General features: G+C 39.1%; 1 protein-coding gene across 4 annotated transcripts in view; it reads left to right on the top strand.

The window, feature by feature from the left end:
- LOC122806293 (F-actin-monooxygenase mical1-like) overlaps positions 1 to 16,998 on the top strand; it is a 1,110,237-nt gene that overhangs the window by 555,917 nt on the left and 537,322 nt on the right. For 3 of the 4 annotated variants that reach the window (XM_044076592.1, XM_044076589.1, XM_044076590.1), the window contains exons 5-6: positions 7,733 to 7,837; positions 11,297 to 11,452. In XM_044076592.1, the coding sequence (XP_043932527.1) occupies positions 7,733 to 7,837; positions 11,297 to 11,452 (261 nt within the window). The remainder of the gene's footprint in view (positions 1 to 7,732; positions 7,838 to 11,296; positions 11,453 to 16,998) is intronic. The other variant, XM_044076591.1, reaches the window with a different exon arrangement.

Genomic DNA, 16,998 nt, shown 5'->3' on the forward strand with positions numbered 1-16,998 from the left:
TCCTTGGTTAGAGATGCTATCTTATCTATAAAATAAGAGTTGAACTGTATTGCAGTTTTGAGTGGTGGGTTATTGGGAGAGGGGTTTGGGTGGAATTTTTGGCCGGGATGTAAGATTTCTTTAATGGATGTCCAACATTTTTTTGGGTTGTACGAGGATTATTACGGTATCGTTTTTTGCCTTGATTGATTTGCTTTTCAGTACAATTGCGAAACATTCTAAAGTTTTCAAGATATTGAGATATTTTATATTTTTGCCTTTCTTTCCATGCTTTTTCTCTGTCCAACACTAGCATTCTACTCTGTTTGGATTGCTAAATTGCTTTATTTGTTTTCAGTCTCTTTGTTCTAGGAGGTGTAACACTGTTTAGGATACTTATAAAAGATGCATTGAATTAATTTACAGCATCATCCAAGAGGAGGATATTTAGAAAGTTACAGTTAGCAGATGATAGTGTAGTAATGAACATTTATGGGTTAAACCTGGAAAGGTTAAGAGCTGTTTTATAAATATGTTGTTTAATTGGATGTGTGAGATGTCTAGTCATATAGAATGGGAGATGATCACTGAGAGAGTCTGACATTGTACCTGTGATGGAGTATTTGCTAGGGTCTGATATTAGAATCCAGTCTAACAGAGACGTTGATATTGCTATAATGTGTGGGGCTATTAGTTGTGTGAAACCATATAAGTTCATTCTCAGTTTAGGGATGTTAGAGTTTATTTCCAACCAAATGGCATTCACATCACCTAGTAACATTTTTCTTGTGGAAATGTTATGGATATGCAGGTTAAGATATCTTCCAGTATAGCTGTACTATCTACATGAGGGATGTAAAGGACAGAGTAAATATTTGTTTATAATCTACATGAGGGATGTAAAGGACAGAGTACATATTTGTTTATAATCTACATGAGGGATGTAAAGGACAGGAGTACATATTTGTTTATAATCTACATGAGGGATGTAAAGGACAGGAGTACATATTTGTTTATAATCTACATGAGGGATGTAAAGGACAGAGTACATATTTGTTTATAATCTACATGAGGGATGTAAAGGACAGGAGTACATATTTGTTTATAATCTACATGAGGGATGTAAAGGACAGGAGTACATATTTGTTTATAATCTACATGAGGGATGTAAAGGACAGGAGTACATATTTGTTTATAATCTACATGAGGGATGTAAAGGACAGGAGTACATATTTGTTTATAATCTACATGAGGGATGTAAAGGACAGGAGTACATATTTGTTTATAATCTACATGAGGGATGTAAAGGACAGGAGTACATATTTGTTTATAATCTACATGAGGGATGTAAAGGACAGGAGTACATATTTGTTTATAATCTACATGAGGGATGTAAAGGACAGGAGTACATATTTGTTTATAATCTACATGAGGGATGTAAAGGACAGGAGTACATATTTGTTTATAATCTACATGAGGGATGTAAAGGACAGGAGTACATATTTGTTTATAATCTACATGAGGGATGTAAAGGACAGGAGTACATATTTGTTTATAATCTACATGAGGGATGTAAAGGACAGGAGTACATATTTGTTTATAATCTACATGAGGGATGTAAAGGACAGGAGTACATATTTGTTTATAATCTACATGAGGGATGTAAAGGACAGGAGTACATATTTGTTTATAATCTACATGAGGGATGTAAAGGACAGGAGTACATATTTGTTTATAATCTACATGAGGGATGTAAAGGACAGGAGTACATATTTGTTTATAATCTACATGAGGGATGTAAAGGACAGGAGTACATATTTGTTTATAATCTACATGAGGGATGTAAAGGACAGGAGTACATATTTGTTTATAATCTACATGAGGGATGTAAAGGACAGGAGTACATATTTGTTTATAATCTACATGAGGGATGTAAAGGACAGGAGTACATATTTGTTTATAATCTACATGAGGGATGTAAAGGACAGGAGTACATATTTGTTTATAATCTACATGAGGGATGTAAAGGACAGGAGTACATATTTGTTTATAATCTACATGAGGGATGTAAAGGACAGGAGTACATATTTGTTTATAATCTACATGAGGGATGTAAAGGACAGGAGTACATATTTGTTTATAATCTACATGAGGGATGTAAAGGACAGGAGTACATATTTGTTTATAATCTACATGAGGGATGTAAAGGACAGGAGTACATATTTGTTTATAATCTACATGAGGGATGTAAAGGACAGGAGTACATATTTGTTTATAATCTACATGAGGGATGTAAAGGACAGGAGTACATATTTGTTTATAATCTACATGAGGGATGTAAAGGACAGGAGTACATATTTGTTTATAATCTACATGAGGGATGTAAAGGACAGGAGTACATATTTGTTTATAATCTACATGAGGGATGTAAAGGACAGGAGTACATATTTGTTTATAATCTACATGAGGGATGTAAAGGACAGGAGTACATATTTGTTTATAATCTACATGAGGGATGTAAAGGACAGTGATACATATTTGTTTATAATCTACATGAGGGATGTAAAGGACAGGAGTACATATTTGTTTATAATCTACATGAGGGATGTAAAGGACAGGAGTACATATTTGTTTATAATCTACATGAGGGATGTAAAGGACAGGAGTACATATTTGTTTATAATCTACATGAGGGACGTAAAGGACAGGAGTACATATTTGTTTATAATCTACATGAGGGATGTAAAGGACAGGAGTACATATTTGTTTATAATCTACATGAGGGATGTAAAGGACAGGAGTACATATTTGTTTATAATCTACATGAGGGACGTAAAGGACAGGAGTACATATTTGTTTATAATCTACATGAGGGACGTAAAGGACAGGAGTACATATTTGTTTATAATCTACATGAGGGACGTAAAGGACAGGAATACATATTTGTTTTTTAATCTACATGAGGGACGTAAAGGACAGGAGTACATATTTGTTTATAATCTACATGAGGGACGTAAAGGACAGGAGTACATATTTGTTTATAATCTACATGAGGGATGTAAAGGACAGGAGTACATATTTGTTTATAATCTACATGAGGGATGTAAAGGACAGGAGTACATATTTGTTTATAATCTACATGAGGGATGTAAAGGACAGGAGTACATATTTGTTTATAATCTACATGAGGGATGTAAAGGACAGGAGTACATATTTGTTTATAATCTACATGAGGGATGTAAAGGACAGGAGTACATATTTGTTTATAATCTACATGAGGGATGTAAAGGACAGGAGTACATATTTGTTTATAATCTACATGAGGGATGTAAAGGACAGGAGTACATATTTGTTTATAATCTACATGAGGGATGTAAAGGACAGGAGTACATATTTGTTTATAATCTACATGAGGGATGTAAAGGACAGGAGTACATATTTGTTTATAATCTACATGAGGGATGTAAAGGACAGTGATACATATTTGTTTATAATCTACATGAGGGATGTAAAGGACAGGAGTACATATTTGTTTATAATCTACATGAGGGATGTAAAGGACAGGAGTACATATTTGTTTATAACTGTTTATTTTGAGGAAAACAATAAGGAGGTGTGCTGAACTGCATTTTGGTGTTGGCTTGCTGTAAGGGGAAATGTGGTTGGTGCTGGGAAATATTAAAGCAGTACGACCGTCCTTCCTCTTTATATGGTCATTATGGATGATTATAGCCAGGAGGTATAACTTTGGAGTCGTTTAAGCCAAGTTTCAGTTACAGCAAGAACATCAGACTTGTGTCTGGTACTGCAGGCATGTAGTTCACCAGTTTTATTAAAACCACCAAGGTTGGGGATTGGCTGCTGTTGGGTTATAGAACTGTGTGTGGGAGAGAATTACTTTTGTGTTCATTGTGATAGGTGGGATCAGGATTAAGATGTATATTGAGAAATTATGCATACCTGTTTTTTGGAGAGGATTCTTGCACTTAATTTTGTTTTTGGTTGGAGTTGAAGTACAGTTAATCAGCCTACATTTTGAATAAATGTAAGGGGCAGTATTAAATAGGTTTGGCGCAATGTGTGGAGAGTGTAAAGGGGACAGTGTGGATAGGTGGTTGGGGCAGAGTTGCAGAGATGTTGAGAGATATTATTGAGTCATGGTTGGATGAAAGATGGCATGGTGGGAGGAGAACAACAGAGGATGAGCTGAAGACCAGCATAACTAAGTCCAAGAAGCTGTATTTTATAGATGTCAGGTAGTGGGGGAGGAGCAAAAAAAAAGGAAACAAGAAGTTGCAGGACAGTAGGAGGTTCAGTGATGGTGGATTCTGAAAGGTGGAAGAGGACTGACAAGGAGAGAAGTATTTTGTATAAAAGAAGAGAGGTAGGTTCCATTGTTTACCTAAACTTCATAAAGATGGAGGGGAACATACCTGGTATACCTATAATTTCATGATATGGGGGTTATTTGGAACAGGTAGGATCTTTTAGAAATGCAATATTGTTTCTTTATGTTAAAAAATTGGACTCATAACTTAGAGACTCTTCTAAACGGATTACTAAATTAGTTAAGTAATTTACCCATGACTGCCCCTATATTAGTAATGGACAGAGGCAGCTCCTAAATGCTTTATTGCAGGCATGGGTCACCTCCGGTCATCTATGTTATGATCCCGGGTTGTTCTCATTAAGTGTAATGTATAATTATTCACCATGGGATAGGTAAGGCTGGTCTATAACCAAATGAGATAGGTTAATTTAAGTACAGAAAGGGAAAATTGGCTAGGCTTAAAATGCCCCCCAGGACAACTAGCCTAGTACTTGCCTATGAACCTATAATAAGTTACTGAGTGTTGAATGAAAGGAGGATCATTATTGGACTGTTACAGATGTTGAAAGCCTGTATACTAACATGTAACATAGGTTAGGTTTGCAGGCTTTATTGCGTAGACTGAGTTTTGCTCTTAACACGCATCTTATTTTGGATTTAACAACTCAAAAAACTAGGAAGCAAGGCTGGATGAAAAAATAAACAATACAAACAAAAATTCATCCAAAGCAAGGCACCGACAGAATTACCAGAAGCCTTTTAATACAATAGATTGTGTTTTCATCCACAAGGGACTTTATCTGAATACAGAACGTACAACCTGGCTTCTATTTGTGCTTTTAAATTTGTTTCTAATGTTTTATTAGTGTTTTTTAGGTTTGATATTTTTTAATTAGTTAATTGATAGTTGCATGGTTGGGGTTTGTATTTAAAGAATGGCTGATATGGTGTTTTTTTTTTGTTTCTAAGTTTTAAAAAGCATGCAGCCAAGGTGCATATTATCCAATGAACACCAAACAATTAAACAATAAACACACTATCTGATCTAACATGATTGGTACGACGTTAAAAAACGTTTAATATTGATAGCTTCATTTGTACACTCTGTATTCTGATAAAGTGCCTTGTGGATGAAAGCGTTTTATCCATTCTATTAAAAAGCTTCTTATAATTCTGTCAGTGCCTTGCTTTGGATGAATTTTTGTTTGTTTTATTTTGGATTTATCCTTATGTTGCCTGATTAATAATTTTGCTTTCTGTTTGAGTAAGAACGATATATGTAGAAACACAAGGTGAGGCAATGGGAGCCCTTTTGCCCCAAACTGTGCTAATATATTTATGGGGTATGTCATTTACTCTGATAAATTTTATAAACATAATCCGGTTAAGTGTTACAGAGTTATAGATGAATTATTGTTCATATGTAAAGGAACAACTGAAGAACTTGATACATTTTTATGAGAGAATAATATTTTGGGTGTTACATTTTCTAAATGTCTAAATAGATGCAACATTTGTTTTTTGGCACTGGTGTTATGGGGTTTGGATAATAAAATTAATACAAAAGTTACCTAGAAAAGATACTGCAACACATGTATTTCTCAGTGGTAGTAGCTGTCACCTACAACATGTATTGAAAGCTTTACCATTAGGGGAGTGTGTACGTTAGCAGAATTATTCTATAGATGTAGTTAAAGAGGCTTTTTTAAGCTTGTGTTAGCAATAAAACAGAATTACTATCCCACAATGTGAATAATGAATACGTTAAAATCAAAATGGAATAGTGGTGACAAGACGGTCAGTTATTTGCAGTAGTAATGCAAATGTTGCTTAGGAATTATTAGGCAATTTTAGGAGAAGATGAACATCTTAGAAAGGAAACTTTAAGATTAAAAGTTTCATTGAGTATGACTTTTTATATTCAGTATATGGTAGTTTATAGTTACTTTAGACAAACTGAATTATTAATAGAATAGTACACAGGGAATTTTTCCTTGTGGTAATTGTTTTATATAGATATATATAGATATAGATATAGATATAGATATAGGTATAGATTAGATATGTAACAAATGAAATATATTAATGGTAGTAAGTTTCAGTGCAGTGGATGTTACACTTGTAATTATAAGGGGGGTTGTCTATGCTACTAACTGTATTTGAGGACTAAGTTATATTAGACGGACAAAAAGAAAGTTGAATTTGAGAATAAAAGAAAATGTTAATGATATAAAAATAATAGATTTAACAACCTGATAGCTGAACATATTAAAACACAGCATGAAGGGAATGTAAATATGATTAACATATGTGTACTTTTGCAAGTAACATGTAATATATGAGATATGGCAGCCCAAATGAAAACATTTTGAAAAGTCTGAATTAATTCTTGAATTTCAAACTTTAGAAACTATGGATTAAACAATGAATTAGATTGGAGTGTTTTTATGATATTTGATATTTATTCTTGTAATTTGTGCTTTTAAATTTGTTTCTAATGTTTTATTAGTGTTTTTTAGGTTTGATATTTTTTAATTAGTTAATTGATAGTTGCATGGTTGGGGTTTGTATTTAAAGAATGGCTGATGTGGTGTTTTTTTTTTTTTTTTGTTTCTAAGTTTTGAAAAGCATGCAGCCAAGGTGCTAGATGGAATCAAATAATGTTACTGTCTGCATTGCATTTGTATATAGTATTTATTTATTTTTAAGTATTGTTTTCCTAGTTCTGGGAGTTAGCATGCATTCATTACATGATGTACAGATAAGAGGAAAGATTTTTTTTAATTAGCCAGGTAACAAAACTCTGTACAAGGGTCCCTTTTCAAAGGTGGTCTGGTAGTTCTCTGTGTTTCATTGTTTTTCCTAGAGTCACACAACTTTCAACAGGAAGACAAAGACAAACAAACACAAAACTGTGCAACTTGTTGGCCTTTCACAACAGCCTTAGTTTTCTGTGCCACACAGCCAGAGAAAGGTGATTGAGACAAGGATCTGAAACCAAATTGTTCAAGAAGTGATGCATTCACAATGTGTTACCTTAATGAACAACTTACCTCCTTTAGGTACAACTGTCATGTGTCTTTCAGCAGCGACCAGCGAGTGTGAGATTGTGAGGACATTCAGTGGTAGCAATGTCACAGTCTCATTTTGGTGGATGAAATGAAAACAATAGATGTTAATCAGAGTATATTTATTAAATTTGCTTCTTTCTGTTCAGTAACCGTGCAGACCTGGTGTCTCTGTTTCTCACTTATTTATCTTTTCTTGGGGCAGCTACGTGTGGCTTGTTCATTGTGATCTTTCTGTCAGACAGACTCCCAGCAGACTATATTGTGTTAACAGTGAAGTAGGGTTAGTTTTACAGAGAGGCTCTGCCATGCTTTCTGTGGATCAGACAAGTAAAGTTTCATGCTCTGTTTTCAGCAGGGAAAGGCTGGAGAGCGGCTGTGAAACCAGACACTCATCAAGTTTCTCAGTTTGAATTTGATGTCCTCATCTCTGCTGGTGGAGGGAGATTTGTACCAGAAGGTAAGTCATTAAAAATTTTTGTTTTTTGCATTGCGACAGAACAAACTGTCACTCCTCCACTATCTGCATTTTCATGTGTCACTTCATAATAGAGATTTAACCATAGTGTGTGTGTGTGTGTGTGTGTGTGTGTGTGTGTGTGTGTGTGTGTGTGTGTGTGTGTGTGTGTGTGTGTGTGTGATCATGCAGTCATAAAGTCTGTACGATTACCTGTCGTAGGTGAGCAGAATACCTTGTACCAGGGAGTGAGACAGTCTGTAATGCCATAAGTTAATTTCACTGGATGTCCACATCCCGACCCCACCCCCAGCCCAGAAAACCACAGTGAAAAACTTCTCAAAAGCGAACGTCTCACTTCTCAAAACCAAAGTGGAATCCTTCAAGGCCCCAGGGCCAGTGGAAACTATGGCCCAAACTGCAGAATCCTATATAAACGCATTCTACGGATATCTCCAAGAATGCATGGATCATGCTATCCCAAACAAAACCAAGACCCAATCATCCAAAGGCAGGCGTCCAGTCTGGTGGACCCCTGCCATAAATAAACTGTACAACAGAAGGAGGAAGCTACTACATGATAGAGCAAAATCCCTAATAGGGAAGGCATCTCTGATCAGTACTAGCAAAAAATTACGATCCCTCATAAAATCCTCCAAGGCCAGCTTCGAGAGAAAAATTGCACAGGACACCAAAGACAATCATAAGGCTTTTTTCAGTTATATTAGGAACTTGGGATGCAACTCCCAGACTTGCTCTGAGTTGATTCTAAACGACAAAAAATACACTGAACCCACAGACATCGCCAATATCCTGGCAGACAGGTTCAGTGCAAACTTCTCCACCCCCTCCACCCCAAAAGAGCAAGTATCTATCCCGGCAGAGGGCTGCCTCCCAAACATCTCTGAAGCTCAGGTGAAGGCTGCCCTCTCCAAAGCAAAAAACACTGCTTCCATGGGACCAGATGGCATCCCAGGTTGCGTCCTACATGAACTCCAAGAGGAACTAATCCCTCAAATAAAACAGCTATGCAATCTCAGTCTCACTACAGGATATGTGCCCACAGAATGGCGTACAGCAACAGTGGTCCCACTCCACAAAGATGGAGCCTCTACGGACCCTGGAAACTATCGCCCCATAAGCCTGACTAGCTTAGTCTGCAAGGCTATGGAGAGGATCATCATTGGAGCTCATAAACAAAGACATTGGGGACCTACAGACACTAGATCCTACCCAGTTCGACTTTGTCAAGGGCAGATCCTGCCTTTTGAACCTGGTTGATTACTTCGAAACAGTCACCAAAGCCATAGATGAAGGGAAGGTAGTCCACACAGCCTATCTGGACCTTGCAAAGGCATTTGACACAATACCCCACTCGGGCATCATAGATAAGCTATCCAGCTTAAATATAAACCCCTATGTCACAAGATGGATTGCAAACTGGCTCAAAGACAGAACCCACAGAGTGAGAGTTGCTGGAGCCATGTCAGACTCGAAACCGGTCACAAGTGGCATCCCACAGGGTTCTGTCCTGGGACCACTCTTGTTCGGTATATACTTTTCCGAGGTACAGGCAAACGTGGGAGGACTATGGCTCACCAAGTTCGCAGATGACTGCAAACTGGGCGCCATAATCGACTCTCCAGCTGACACAAACATCCTTCATAAAGGTCTCACAGAGACAGATAACTGGTGCCAGCGCCATGGTTTAAAGCTAAATGCCAAAAAATGTATAGTCATAGCCTTTGGCAAAAACAATGTGCCCACAAATTACCACATAGGTGGAAACCCATTAAGTACAGAGAAAGTTATTAGGGACCTGGGGACCCAAGTTGATAGCAATCTCTCCTTTGAAAACCACATTGCCAAAGTGGTTAGAAAGACCTTCTACATAGCCCACCTCATCACGAAGGGTTTCACATCTAGATCAAGAGAGGTAATCATGCCCCTTTATTCATCCCTCATCAGGCCCATCATAGAATACAATGCCCCTTTTGGGATGTATCTTACCCGACACCTGCAGCAATTAGAAAGACCCCAAAAGTATCTCACCAAGAGGATCAAGGGTCTCAAACAGATGCCATATGCTGCTCGGTTAAAAAAACTCCAGCTCTACTTCGAGGCGATCTATGCCTGACATACAAAGCTATGTCAAATCCAGAATTAATGGACATGCTCCACCTCAGTAAATCTAAATCCCTTAGAGCCACACACTCGAGGGACTTGAACCTCAGCACAGAAATGAACAGAACTTGCTGGAGGGACAGGTTCATAACCCAGAGGCTCCCTTCGCTCTGGAATAGAATTCCAGTTCATGTGAGGCAGAGCACCTCACTGAATCTCTTCAAGAAGAATCTCGATAGGTGGATGGGGGATCATAGGTTTGTCCCAGGGATTACTCCCGCGTCACTATTAGACAGAGGCACAGTAAACTAAACCTTAAAAAGGGCACAGTATACTCAAATCAAGGGGTGGCATAAGCCATACAGAATCGGACTAGGCTTATAATTGCCCCAGGGCAGATAGCCTAGTATGAACCTATGAACCTATAAAGTAGCGGTAGTAGGATTATTCTGTTTTATATATTATTGTTTGTTGAGTGGGTAGATGATCTGTCCAAAGACCTTTTTCAAACATGACCCAGGCCTATTAAGGGTAAGATTGCAGAGCTTTCAAATGTTACAAATTCTTAAATGGGGATCGGTAGCTTATCCCATAATCTCGAACACTGTGCCACAAACCAGTCCCTGTTTTTCCCATTCTTTTTATGTAGTTTAGTAATATTGTCACGTTTTTCATACTGATTGCCTGATGTAAAACCGCTGGAGAGTGGTGCCGGGCAGATGGAAGGGGCATGACAGAGAGATGGTTTTGCAGGTGCTGGCTTTTCCCATGGGTGTACAAAATAGGAGGCAGTTTTCCTTGTTTTACAGTTTCATATTTACACATGTCTTTTACTGTATGTTGTATGTGCATAAGTTAATGCACAATCATCTTGAGTTACAGATTAGAGGAGGTCCAGAATTTTTCAGAATAACAGAAACATTCCCCTTAAAATGAAACAAAAAAAGTGTGTGTGTGTGTGTGTGTGTGTGTGTGTGTGTGTGTGTGTGTGTGTATATATATATATATATATATATATATATATATATATATGTCTTGTTCCAGGTCATATTAGACTATTTTTTTTTTTGCTGAGAAGGTAGTAGTCAACACTTTTGCATGAAGACTGACCTATCTGATGCTGTGCAGTACAACTGGTGTATAACAATTTCCTTTGGTATATGTCAAATAAAAACCTGTAAAGAATTATTTAACATTTCTGTTGACAAGCTGCCAAATAAAGTCTGTATCTGTGTATCACACATACATGCATATTCTTTGAATGTTTCCATCAATTTAGTTTGTAGTGTGCAGCTCTTATCAGCATCTGTAAAGTTTTATTTATTTATTTATTTTAAGGTTTCAAGAAAAAAGAGCTACGAGGAAAGCTAGCTATTGGAATCACTGCCAATTTTATTAATCGGCACACTGCAGCCGAGGCAAAAGTTGAAGAAATCAGTGGGGTTGCACGCATTTACAATCAGAAATTCTTTCGAAACTTGTACAACAAAACCGGTTAGTGTCTGTACACGCTTAACAAGAAACTACCTAGCTCTTTAGAAAGGTTTGTGATATAGTACTTACTTAAAGGACAGACAAGATGGGAATTCCTGTTTTAGATGATGTTAGAATCATTTATTCTTCATGCATTTGAGCAAGTTGTGTAACTTTTCAGTCATGTACCATTCCAAACAGGTGAAGAACAGGTAAAAGCCAGTGGTTTTATTGGCGTGATAAAACATATTAATTAACATACGTTACTGGAGTTGTGCAGTCTCTAAGTATTGTAAATATGGGCATATTATTTTTATGAACGTTAACTTCTCATTCTACCTCGGGTGCATTTTACATGAGTGAATTCTGTAACCTTATGAACAGAGACGATTGTCTCTCTCAGACATTTCATTCTCATTTGCTGGATTAGCCGTGCTCACTACAGCCATGTTAAACACTAGCAGGTATGGGATAGTGCACATAACGAGGGAAGTTAAGTGTACTGAAATCGATTCATGCTCAGATTACTGTGAGATCCTCCAAGTCTTTGCAGTTCATTTATAAATACTGTTTTGTTTCAGACCGTGACAAGACATGTTTTGGGTGGAGTAACTAGAGTCTATAGTGGACAAGTAAATGGCAGTGTAAAAAAAAACTTGACAGTAGCCATATTGTGCAAAAACTGGTAAAGTAATTAACTGCATGTCAGGAAACAGAATGCGACCTACAAAAGGAAGGCTGACACTGGCAGTCGTAATAAATCATATGTCATAATCTGGTAGAATTTTTTTTTTGTCTAATATCAATGAAAAAGAAGAACAGGTTAGTATGATGTAAATGTTCAGATGACATGTGGAGGAAGTCTGTGACAATACATGCTGAAAATAATTTGTTCCAGTGGACACATGTTAGAGCACATTGCCTAGCAGAGGCAGGATTAGAGCTGGCAGCTGACGAATGGTAACCTGGTCTCTGCCATGTGGGGTGAGCAAGAATAGAATAAGAGATGATGGCAAGGGCTGTAACAGCATTAGTGTTACGAATTAGTGACGGCTGTGGGCGAGAATAGGACAAGAGATGATGGCAAGGGCTGTAACAGCATTAGTGTTACAAATTAGTGACGGCTGAAGGAAGAACAGCCAGCAGAATTTTCAGACAGGAATATGGGCAGCATTGTAGTAGTGTAGTATAGTACACAAGAGAGGAGTAGAGTGCCCAGCCTGGAAGAGTAGGTAATGGGAGTAGTACTGTGGGCTGTATCAACACAATGGATCAGTAGGTAATGGGGGTAGTACTGTGGGCTATGTCAACAGCCTGGAAGAGAAGCTAACAGAGGTAGTACTGTGGGCTGCATCAACACAATGGAACAGTAGGTAACAGGGGTAATACTGTGGGCTGTATCAACACAATGGAACAGTAGGGAATGGGGGTAGCACTGTGGGCTGTATCAACACAATGGAACAGTAGGTAACGGGTAGAGAGAGAGCGAGACAGATATACAGAGCCAGAACCTGTATGGATTCTTCATTGATTTTTCGTGGATAAACTGTGGATGTACTTTTGATGAACCTAGCCTTGAGTCTTTTTTTGACAGCCAGAACCAGCACTAGGTGACATAGGCACTTGCCTAAGGCCCTTTTGACTTGGGGGGGCCACTGGGAAGGTGATTGCAACAACATTTAATTTAAACAAAAAAAATACATGTCTATTTTAAGGATGCATTCTTTGTGAATGCATCTTTGCATGCTTTCTACTAAAGATGCATGTACAACAATGCATATTTAAATGTTGGAACTGGCCTGCTTTTGTGCTCGATTTTAACAAGGAAAACCAAGTGTGTGATCATGGAGAGCTGCCAAACTGCCAGGAGAGAGATGAGCAAGCTGTTCAGTTGTTGAATGAGATGAGGGCTCGTGTGTGTGTGTGTGTGTGTGTGTGTGTGTGTGTGTGTGTGTGTGTGTGTGTCTGCGTGTGTGTGTCTGTGTCCATTCAGAAGTTGAGTGTGATGACAGAATTATGTATATCCATTCAGTAGGTGAGTGAGATGAGATGTGTGTGTATCCGGCTATCCATTCAGAAGGTGAGTGAGATGAGTGAGGTCTATGTGTCCGTTCAGTATGTGAGTGAGATGAGAGAGATGCATGTGTGTGTGTATGCATGTATGTATGCGTGTGTGTGTGTGTGTGTGTGTGTGTGTGTGTGTGTGTCCATTCTGGAGATGAGAGAAGTGTGTGTGTCGATGAGATGAGAGATGTATGTGTGTGTGTGTCCGTTAAGTAGGTAAGTGACATGAGACAGGTGTGTGTGTATGTGTGTCACCATTCAGTAGGTGAGTGAGATGAGAGAGGTGTGTGTGTGTGCGTGTGTCTCCATTCAGCAGGTGAGTGAGATGAGACAGGTGTGTGTCTGTGTGTGTGTGCACGCGCACGCACGTTCATTCAATAGGTAAGTGAGATGACAGAGGGGTGTGTGTGTGTGGGTGTGTGTGTCCATTCATTAAGTGAGTGAGATGAGAGAGGTGCATGTGTGTCTGTTCAGCAGATGAGTGACATGAGAGAGGTGAGTGAAGTTGAATATAAAAACATTACTGATTTATAAACTTGAACTACACTTGCAGAATTTCCTAATAACTGGAGTGTACTATACAGAAAGGGTAAAGGGAAGGAGTAATGCAAACACTACAAACAGCCCTTTCAAAGATTTGGTATTGTGAGTACTCACCTGCTGTTGGTATTGTGAGTACTCACCTGCTGTTGGTATTGCGAGTACTCACCTGCTGTGTGTATTGTGAACACTCACCTGCTGTTTGTATTGCGCGTACTCATCTGCTGTTGGTATTGTGAGCATTCACCTGCTGTTGGTATTGTGAGCACTCACCTGCTGCTGGTATTGTGAGTACTCACCTGCTGCTGGTATTGTGAGTACTCACCTGCTATTGGTATTGTGAGCACTCACCTGCTATTGGTATTGTGAGTACTCACCTGCTGTTGGTATTGTGAGCACTCACCTGCTGTTGGTATTGTGAGCACTCACCTGCTGTTGGTATTGTGAGTACTCACCTGCTGTTGGTATTGTGAGCACTCACCTGCTGTTGGTATTGTGAGCACTCACCTGCTGTTGGTATTGCGAGTACTTCTCTGCTGTTGGTATTGCGAGTTCTCATCTGCTGTTGGTATTGTGAGCACTCACCTGCTGTTGTATTGTGATCACTTACCTGCTGTTGGTATTGTGAGCACTCACCTGCTGTTGGTATTGTGAGCACTCACCTGCTGTTGGTATTGTGAGTACTCACCTGCTGTTGGTATTGTGAGTACTCACCTGCTGTTGGTATTGTGAGCACTCACCTGCTGTTGGTATTGTGAGCACTCACCTGCTGTTGGTATTGTGAGCACTCACCTGCTGTTGGTATTGTGAGCACTCACCTGCTGTTGGTATTGTGAGTTCTCCTCTGATGTTGGTATTGTGAGCACTCACCTGCTGTTGGTATTGTGAGCACTCACCTGCTGTTGGTATTGTGAGTACTCAATTGCTATATTTTATGGCGAGTACATATTTTGCATCTTACTTTGAAACGTACATTTTAATGGATGGAACTGGTTTCTCTTGCAAGAGTGAAATCCTCCCACCCCGAAAAAAAAAAGAAGGATAAAGAATTCAGGGAAAATTTGCTTGGAAGGAAACTCTTTTTGAAAGTTCCAAGCCTTACTGCTGGTTCCTTGAACAGACCCACAAAGTGTGTGTGTGTGCATGTGTGTAAAATGCTCTAGTTGGGAATGGCAGATTGGTTAAATAACTTGCTCAGACTGGTTGAAGTATTAATTTACTTGCTCAGGCTCAATCCCTGTAGGTTCATCGGTTCATAGGTGTGTATTAGGCTAATGGCCCTGGAACCTTTATAAGCCTAGCCCATTGGATTACCCTGGCATCATGCCACCCGACCTTGGTTCCCAGTCGCTGTGTCGAGTAGAGCCACTGGAGTGATCCCTGGGGTGAACTTTCTATTTCCCATCCACTCGTCAAGATTTCTCTTGAAGAGGGCCAGTGAGGTGCTCTGCTTGACATGTGTGGGAAGTTTTTTCCAGAGCATGGGCAATCTCTGGGTAATGAACCTGTCCCTCCAGCTTGTTTTTTTGGTTGTGGTAATGAGGTTGAGGTCTCTGGAGCATGTGGTATATAGGGATTTGGATTTCTTTAGATGTAGCATTTCTAACAGAGTTGGGTCAGACATGGGTTTGTGAGTCGAGCAGAGATCACCTCTTAGTAGATGATATGAGACAGAGAATGGCTGGAGTTTTTTTTGAGTCTTTCCATGTAGGACATGTATTTAAGGCCTAGGATCGTCTTCATGGGGTACTTTTGTGGCCTTTTCAGCTGTCGAATCAGACAACCAGCATGAGGATACCATTAATGTCAGTGACACCCGATCCCCATCAAATGTACTAGGCTAAGGACTCGAATCAGACAACCAGCAATGTTAGACTGCTGGAGGTTAACGGGAGCTTTATCCACCTCAAAGTGCATACATTGTACTGTACATACTTGGTCAATGCCTTGTTTTGATGATGCTGCCGCATACTGTCCTTTACAATATATTTTACTTTATCCTTTTTTCTATAATTTATTTTAGTCTTATTATCTGCAGAAAGGGTACTAAGATAGCCTACTCTTTAATTACACTGATATGTTATTCTAAAGAAAGAGCATTTGTCCTGCTTTATCTAATCTCTGAAATGTACTTACTAAACTCTGTGATGGGGAGGTTATTACATTTGTGATCCAGATGCTGAATGAAATTACTTATTAATGTCAGAGACATCCGATCCCCATCAAATGTACTAGGCTAAAGACTCGAATCAGACAACCAGCACGAGGATAACATTAATGTCAGTGACATCCAATCCCCATCAAATGTACCAGGCTAAGGACTCGAATCAGACAACCAGCACGAGGGTATCGATGTCAGTGACATCCGATCCCCACCAAATGTACTAGGCTAAGGACTCGAATCAGACAACCAGCATGAGGATACCATTAATGTCAGTGACATCCGATCCCCATCAAATGTACTAGGCTAAGGACTCGAATCAGACAACCAGTACGAGGATACCATTAATGTCAGTGACATCCGATCCCCATCAAATGTACTAGGCTAAGGACTCGAATCAGACAACCAGCACGAGGGTATCGATGTCAGTGACATCCGATCCCCACCAAATGTACTAGGCTAAGGACTCGAATCAGACAACCAGCACGAGGATATCATTAATGTCAGTGATATCCAATCCCCATCAAATGTACTAGGCTAAGGACTTGAATCAGACAACCAGCATGAGGATACCATTAATGTCAGTGACATCCGATCCCCATCAAATGTACTAGACTAAGGACTCGAATCAGACAACCAGCACAAGGGTATCATTAATGTCGGTGACATCCGATCCTCATCAAATGTACTAGGCTAAGGGCACGAATCAGACAACCAGCACGAGGATACCATTAATGTCAGTGACATCCGATTCCCAACAAATGTACTAGGCTAAGGACTCGAATCAGACAACCAGCACGAG

Source organism: Protopterus annectens, chromosome 7.part0 (assembly GCF_019279795.1).
Source record: "Protopterus annectens isolate FY-2018-M chromosome 7.part0, PAN1.0, whole genome shotgun sequence".
Taxonomy (NCBI): domain Eukaryota; kingdom Metazoa; phylum Chordata; order Ceratodontiformes; family Protopteridae; genus Protopterus; species Protopterus annectens.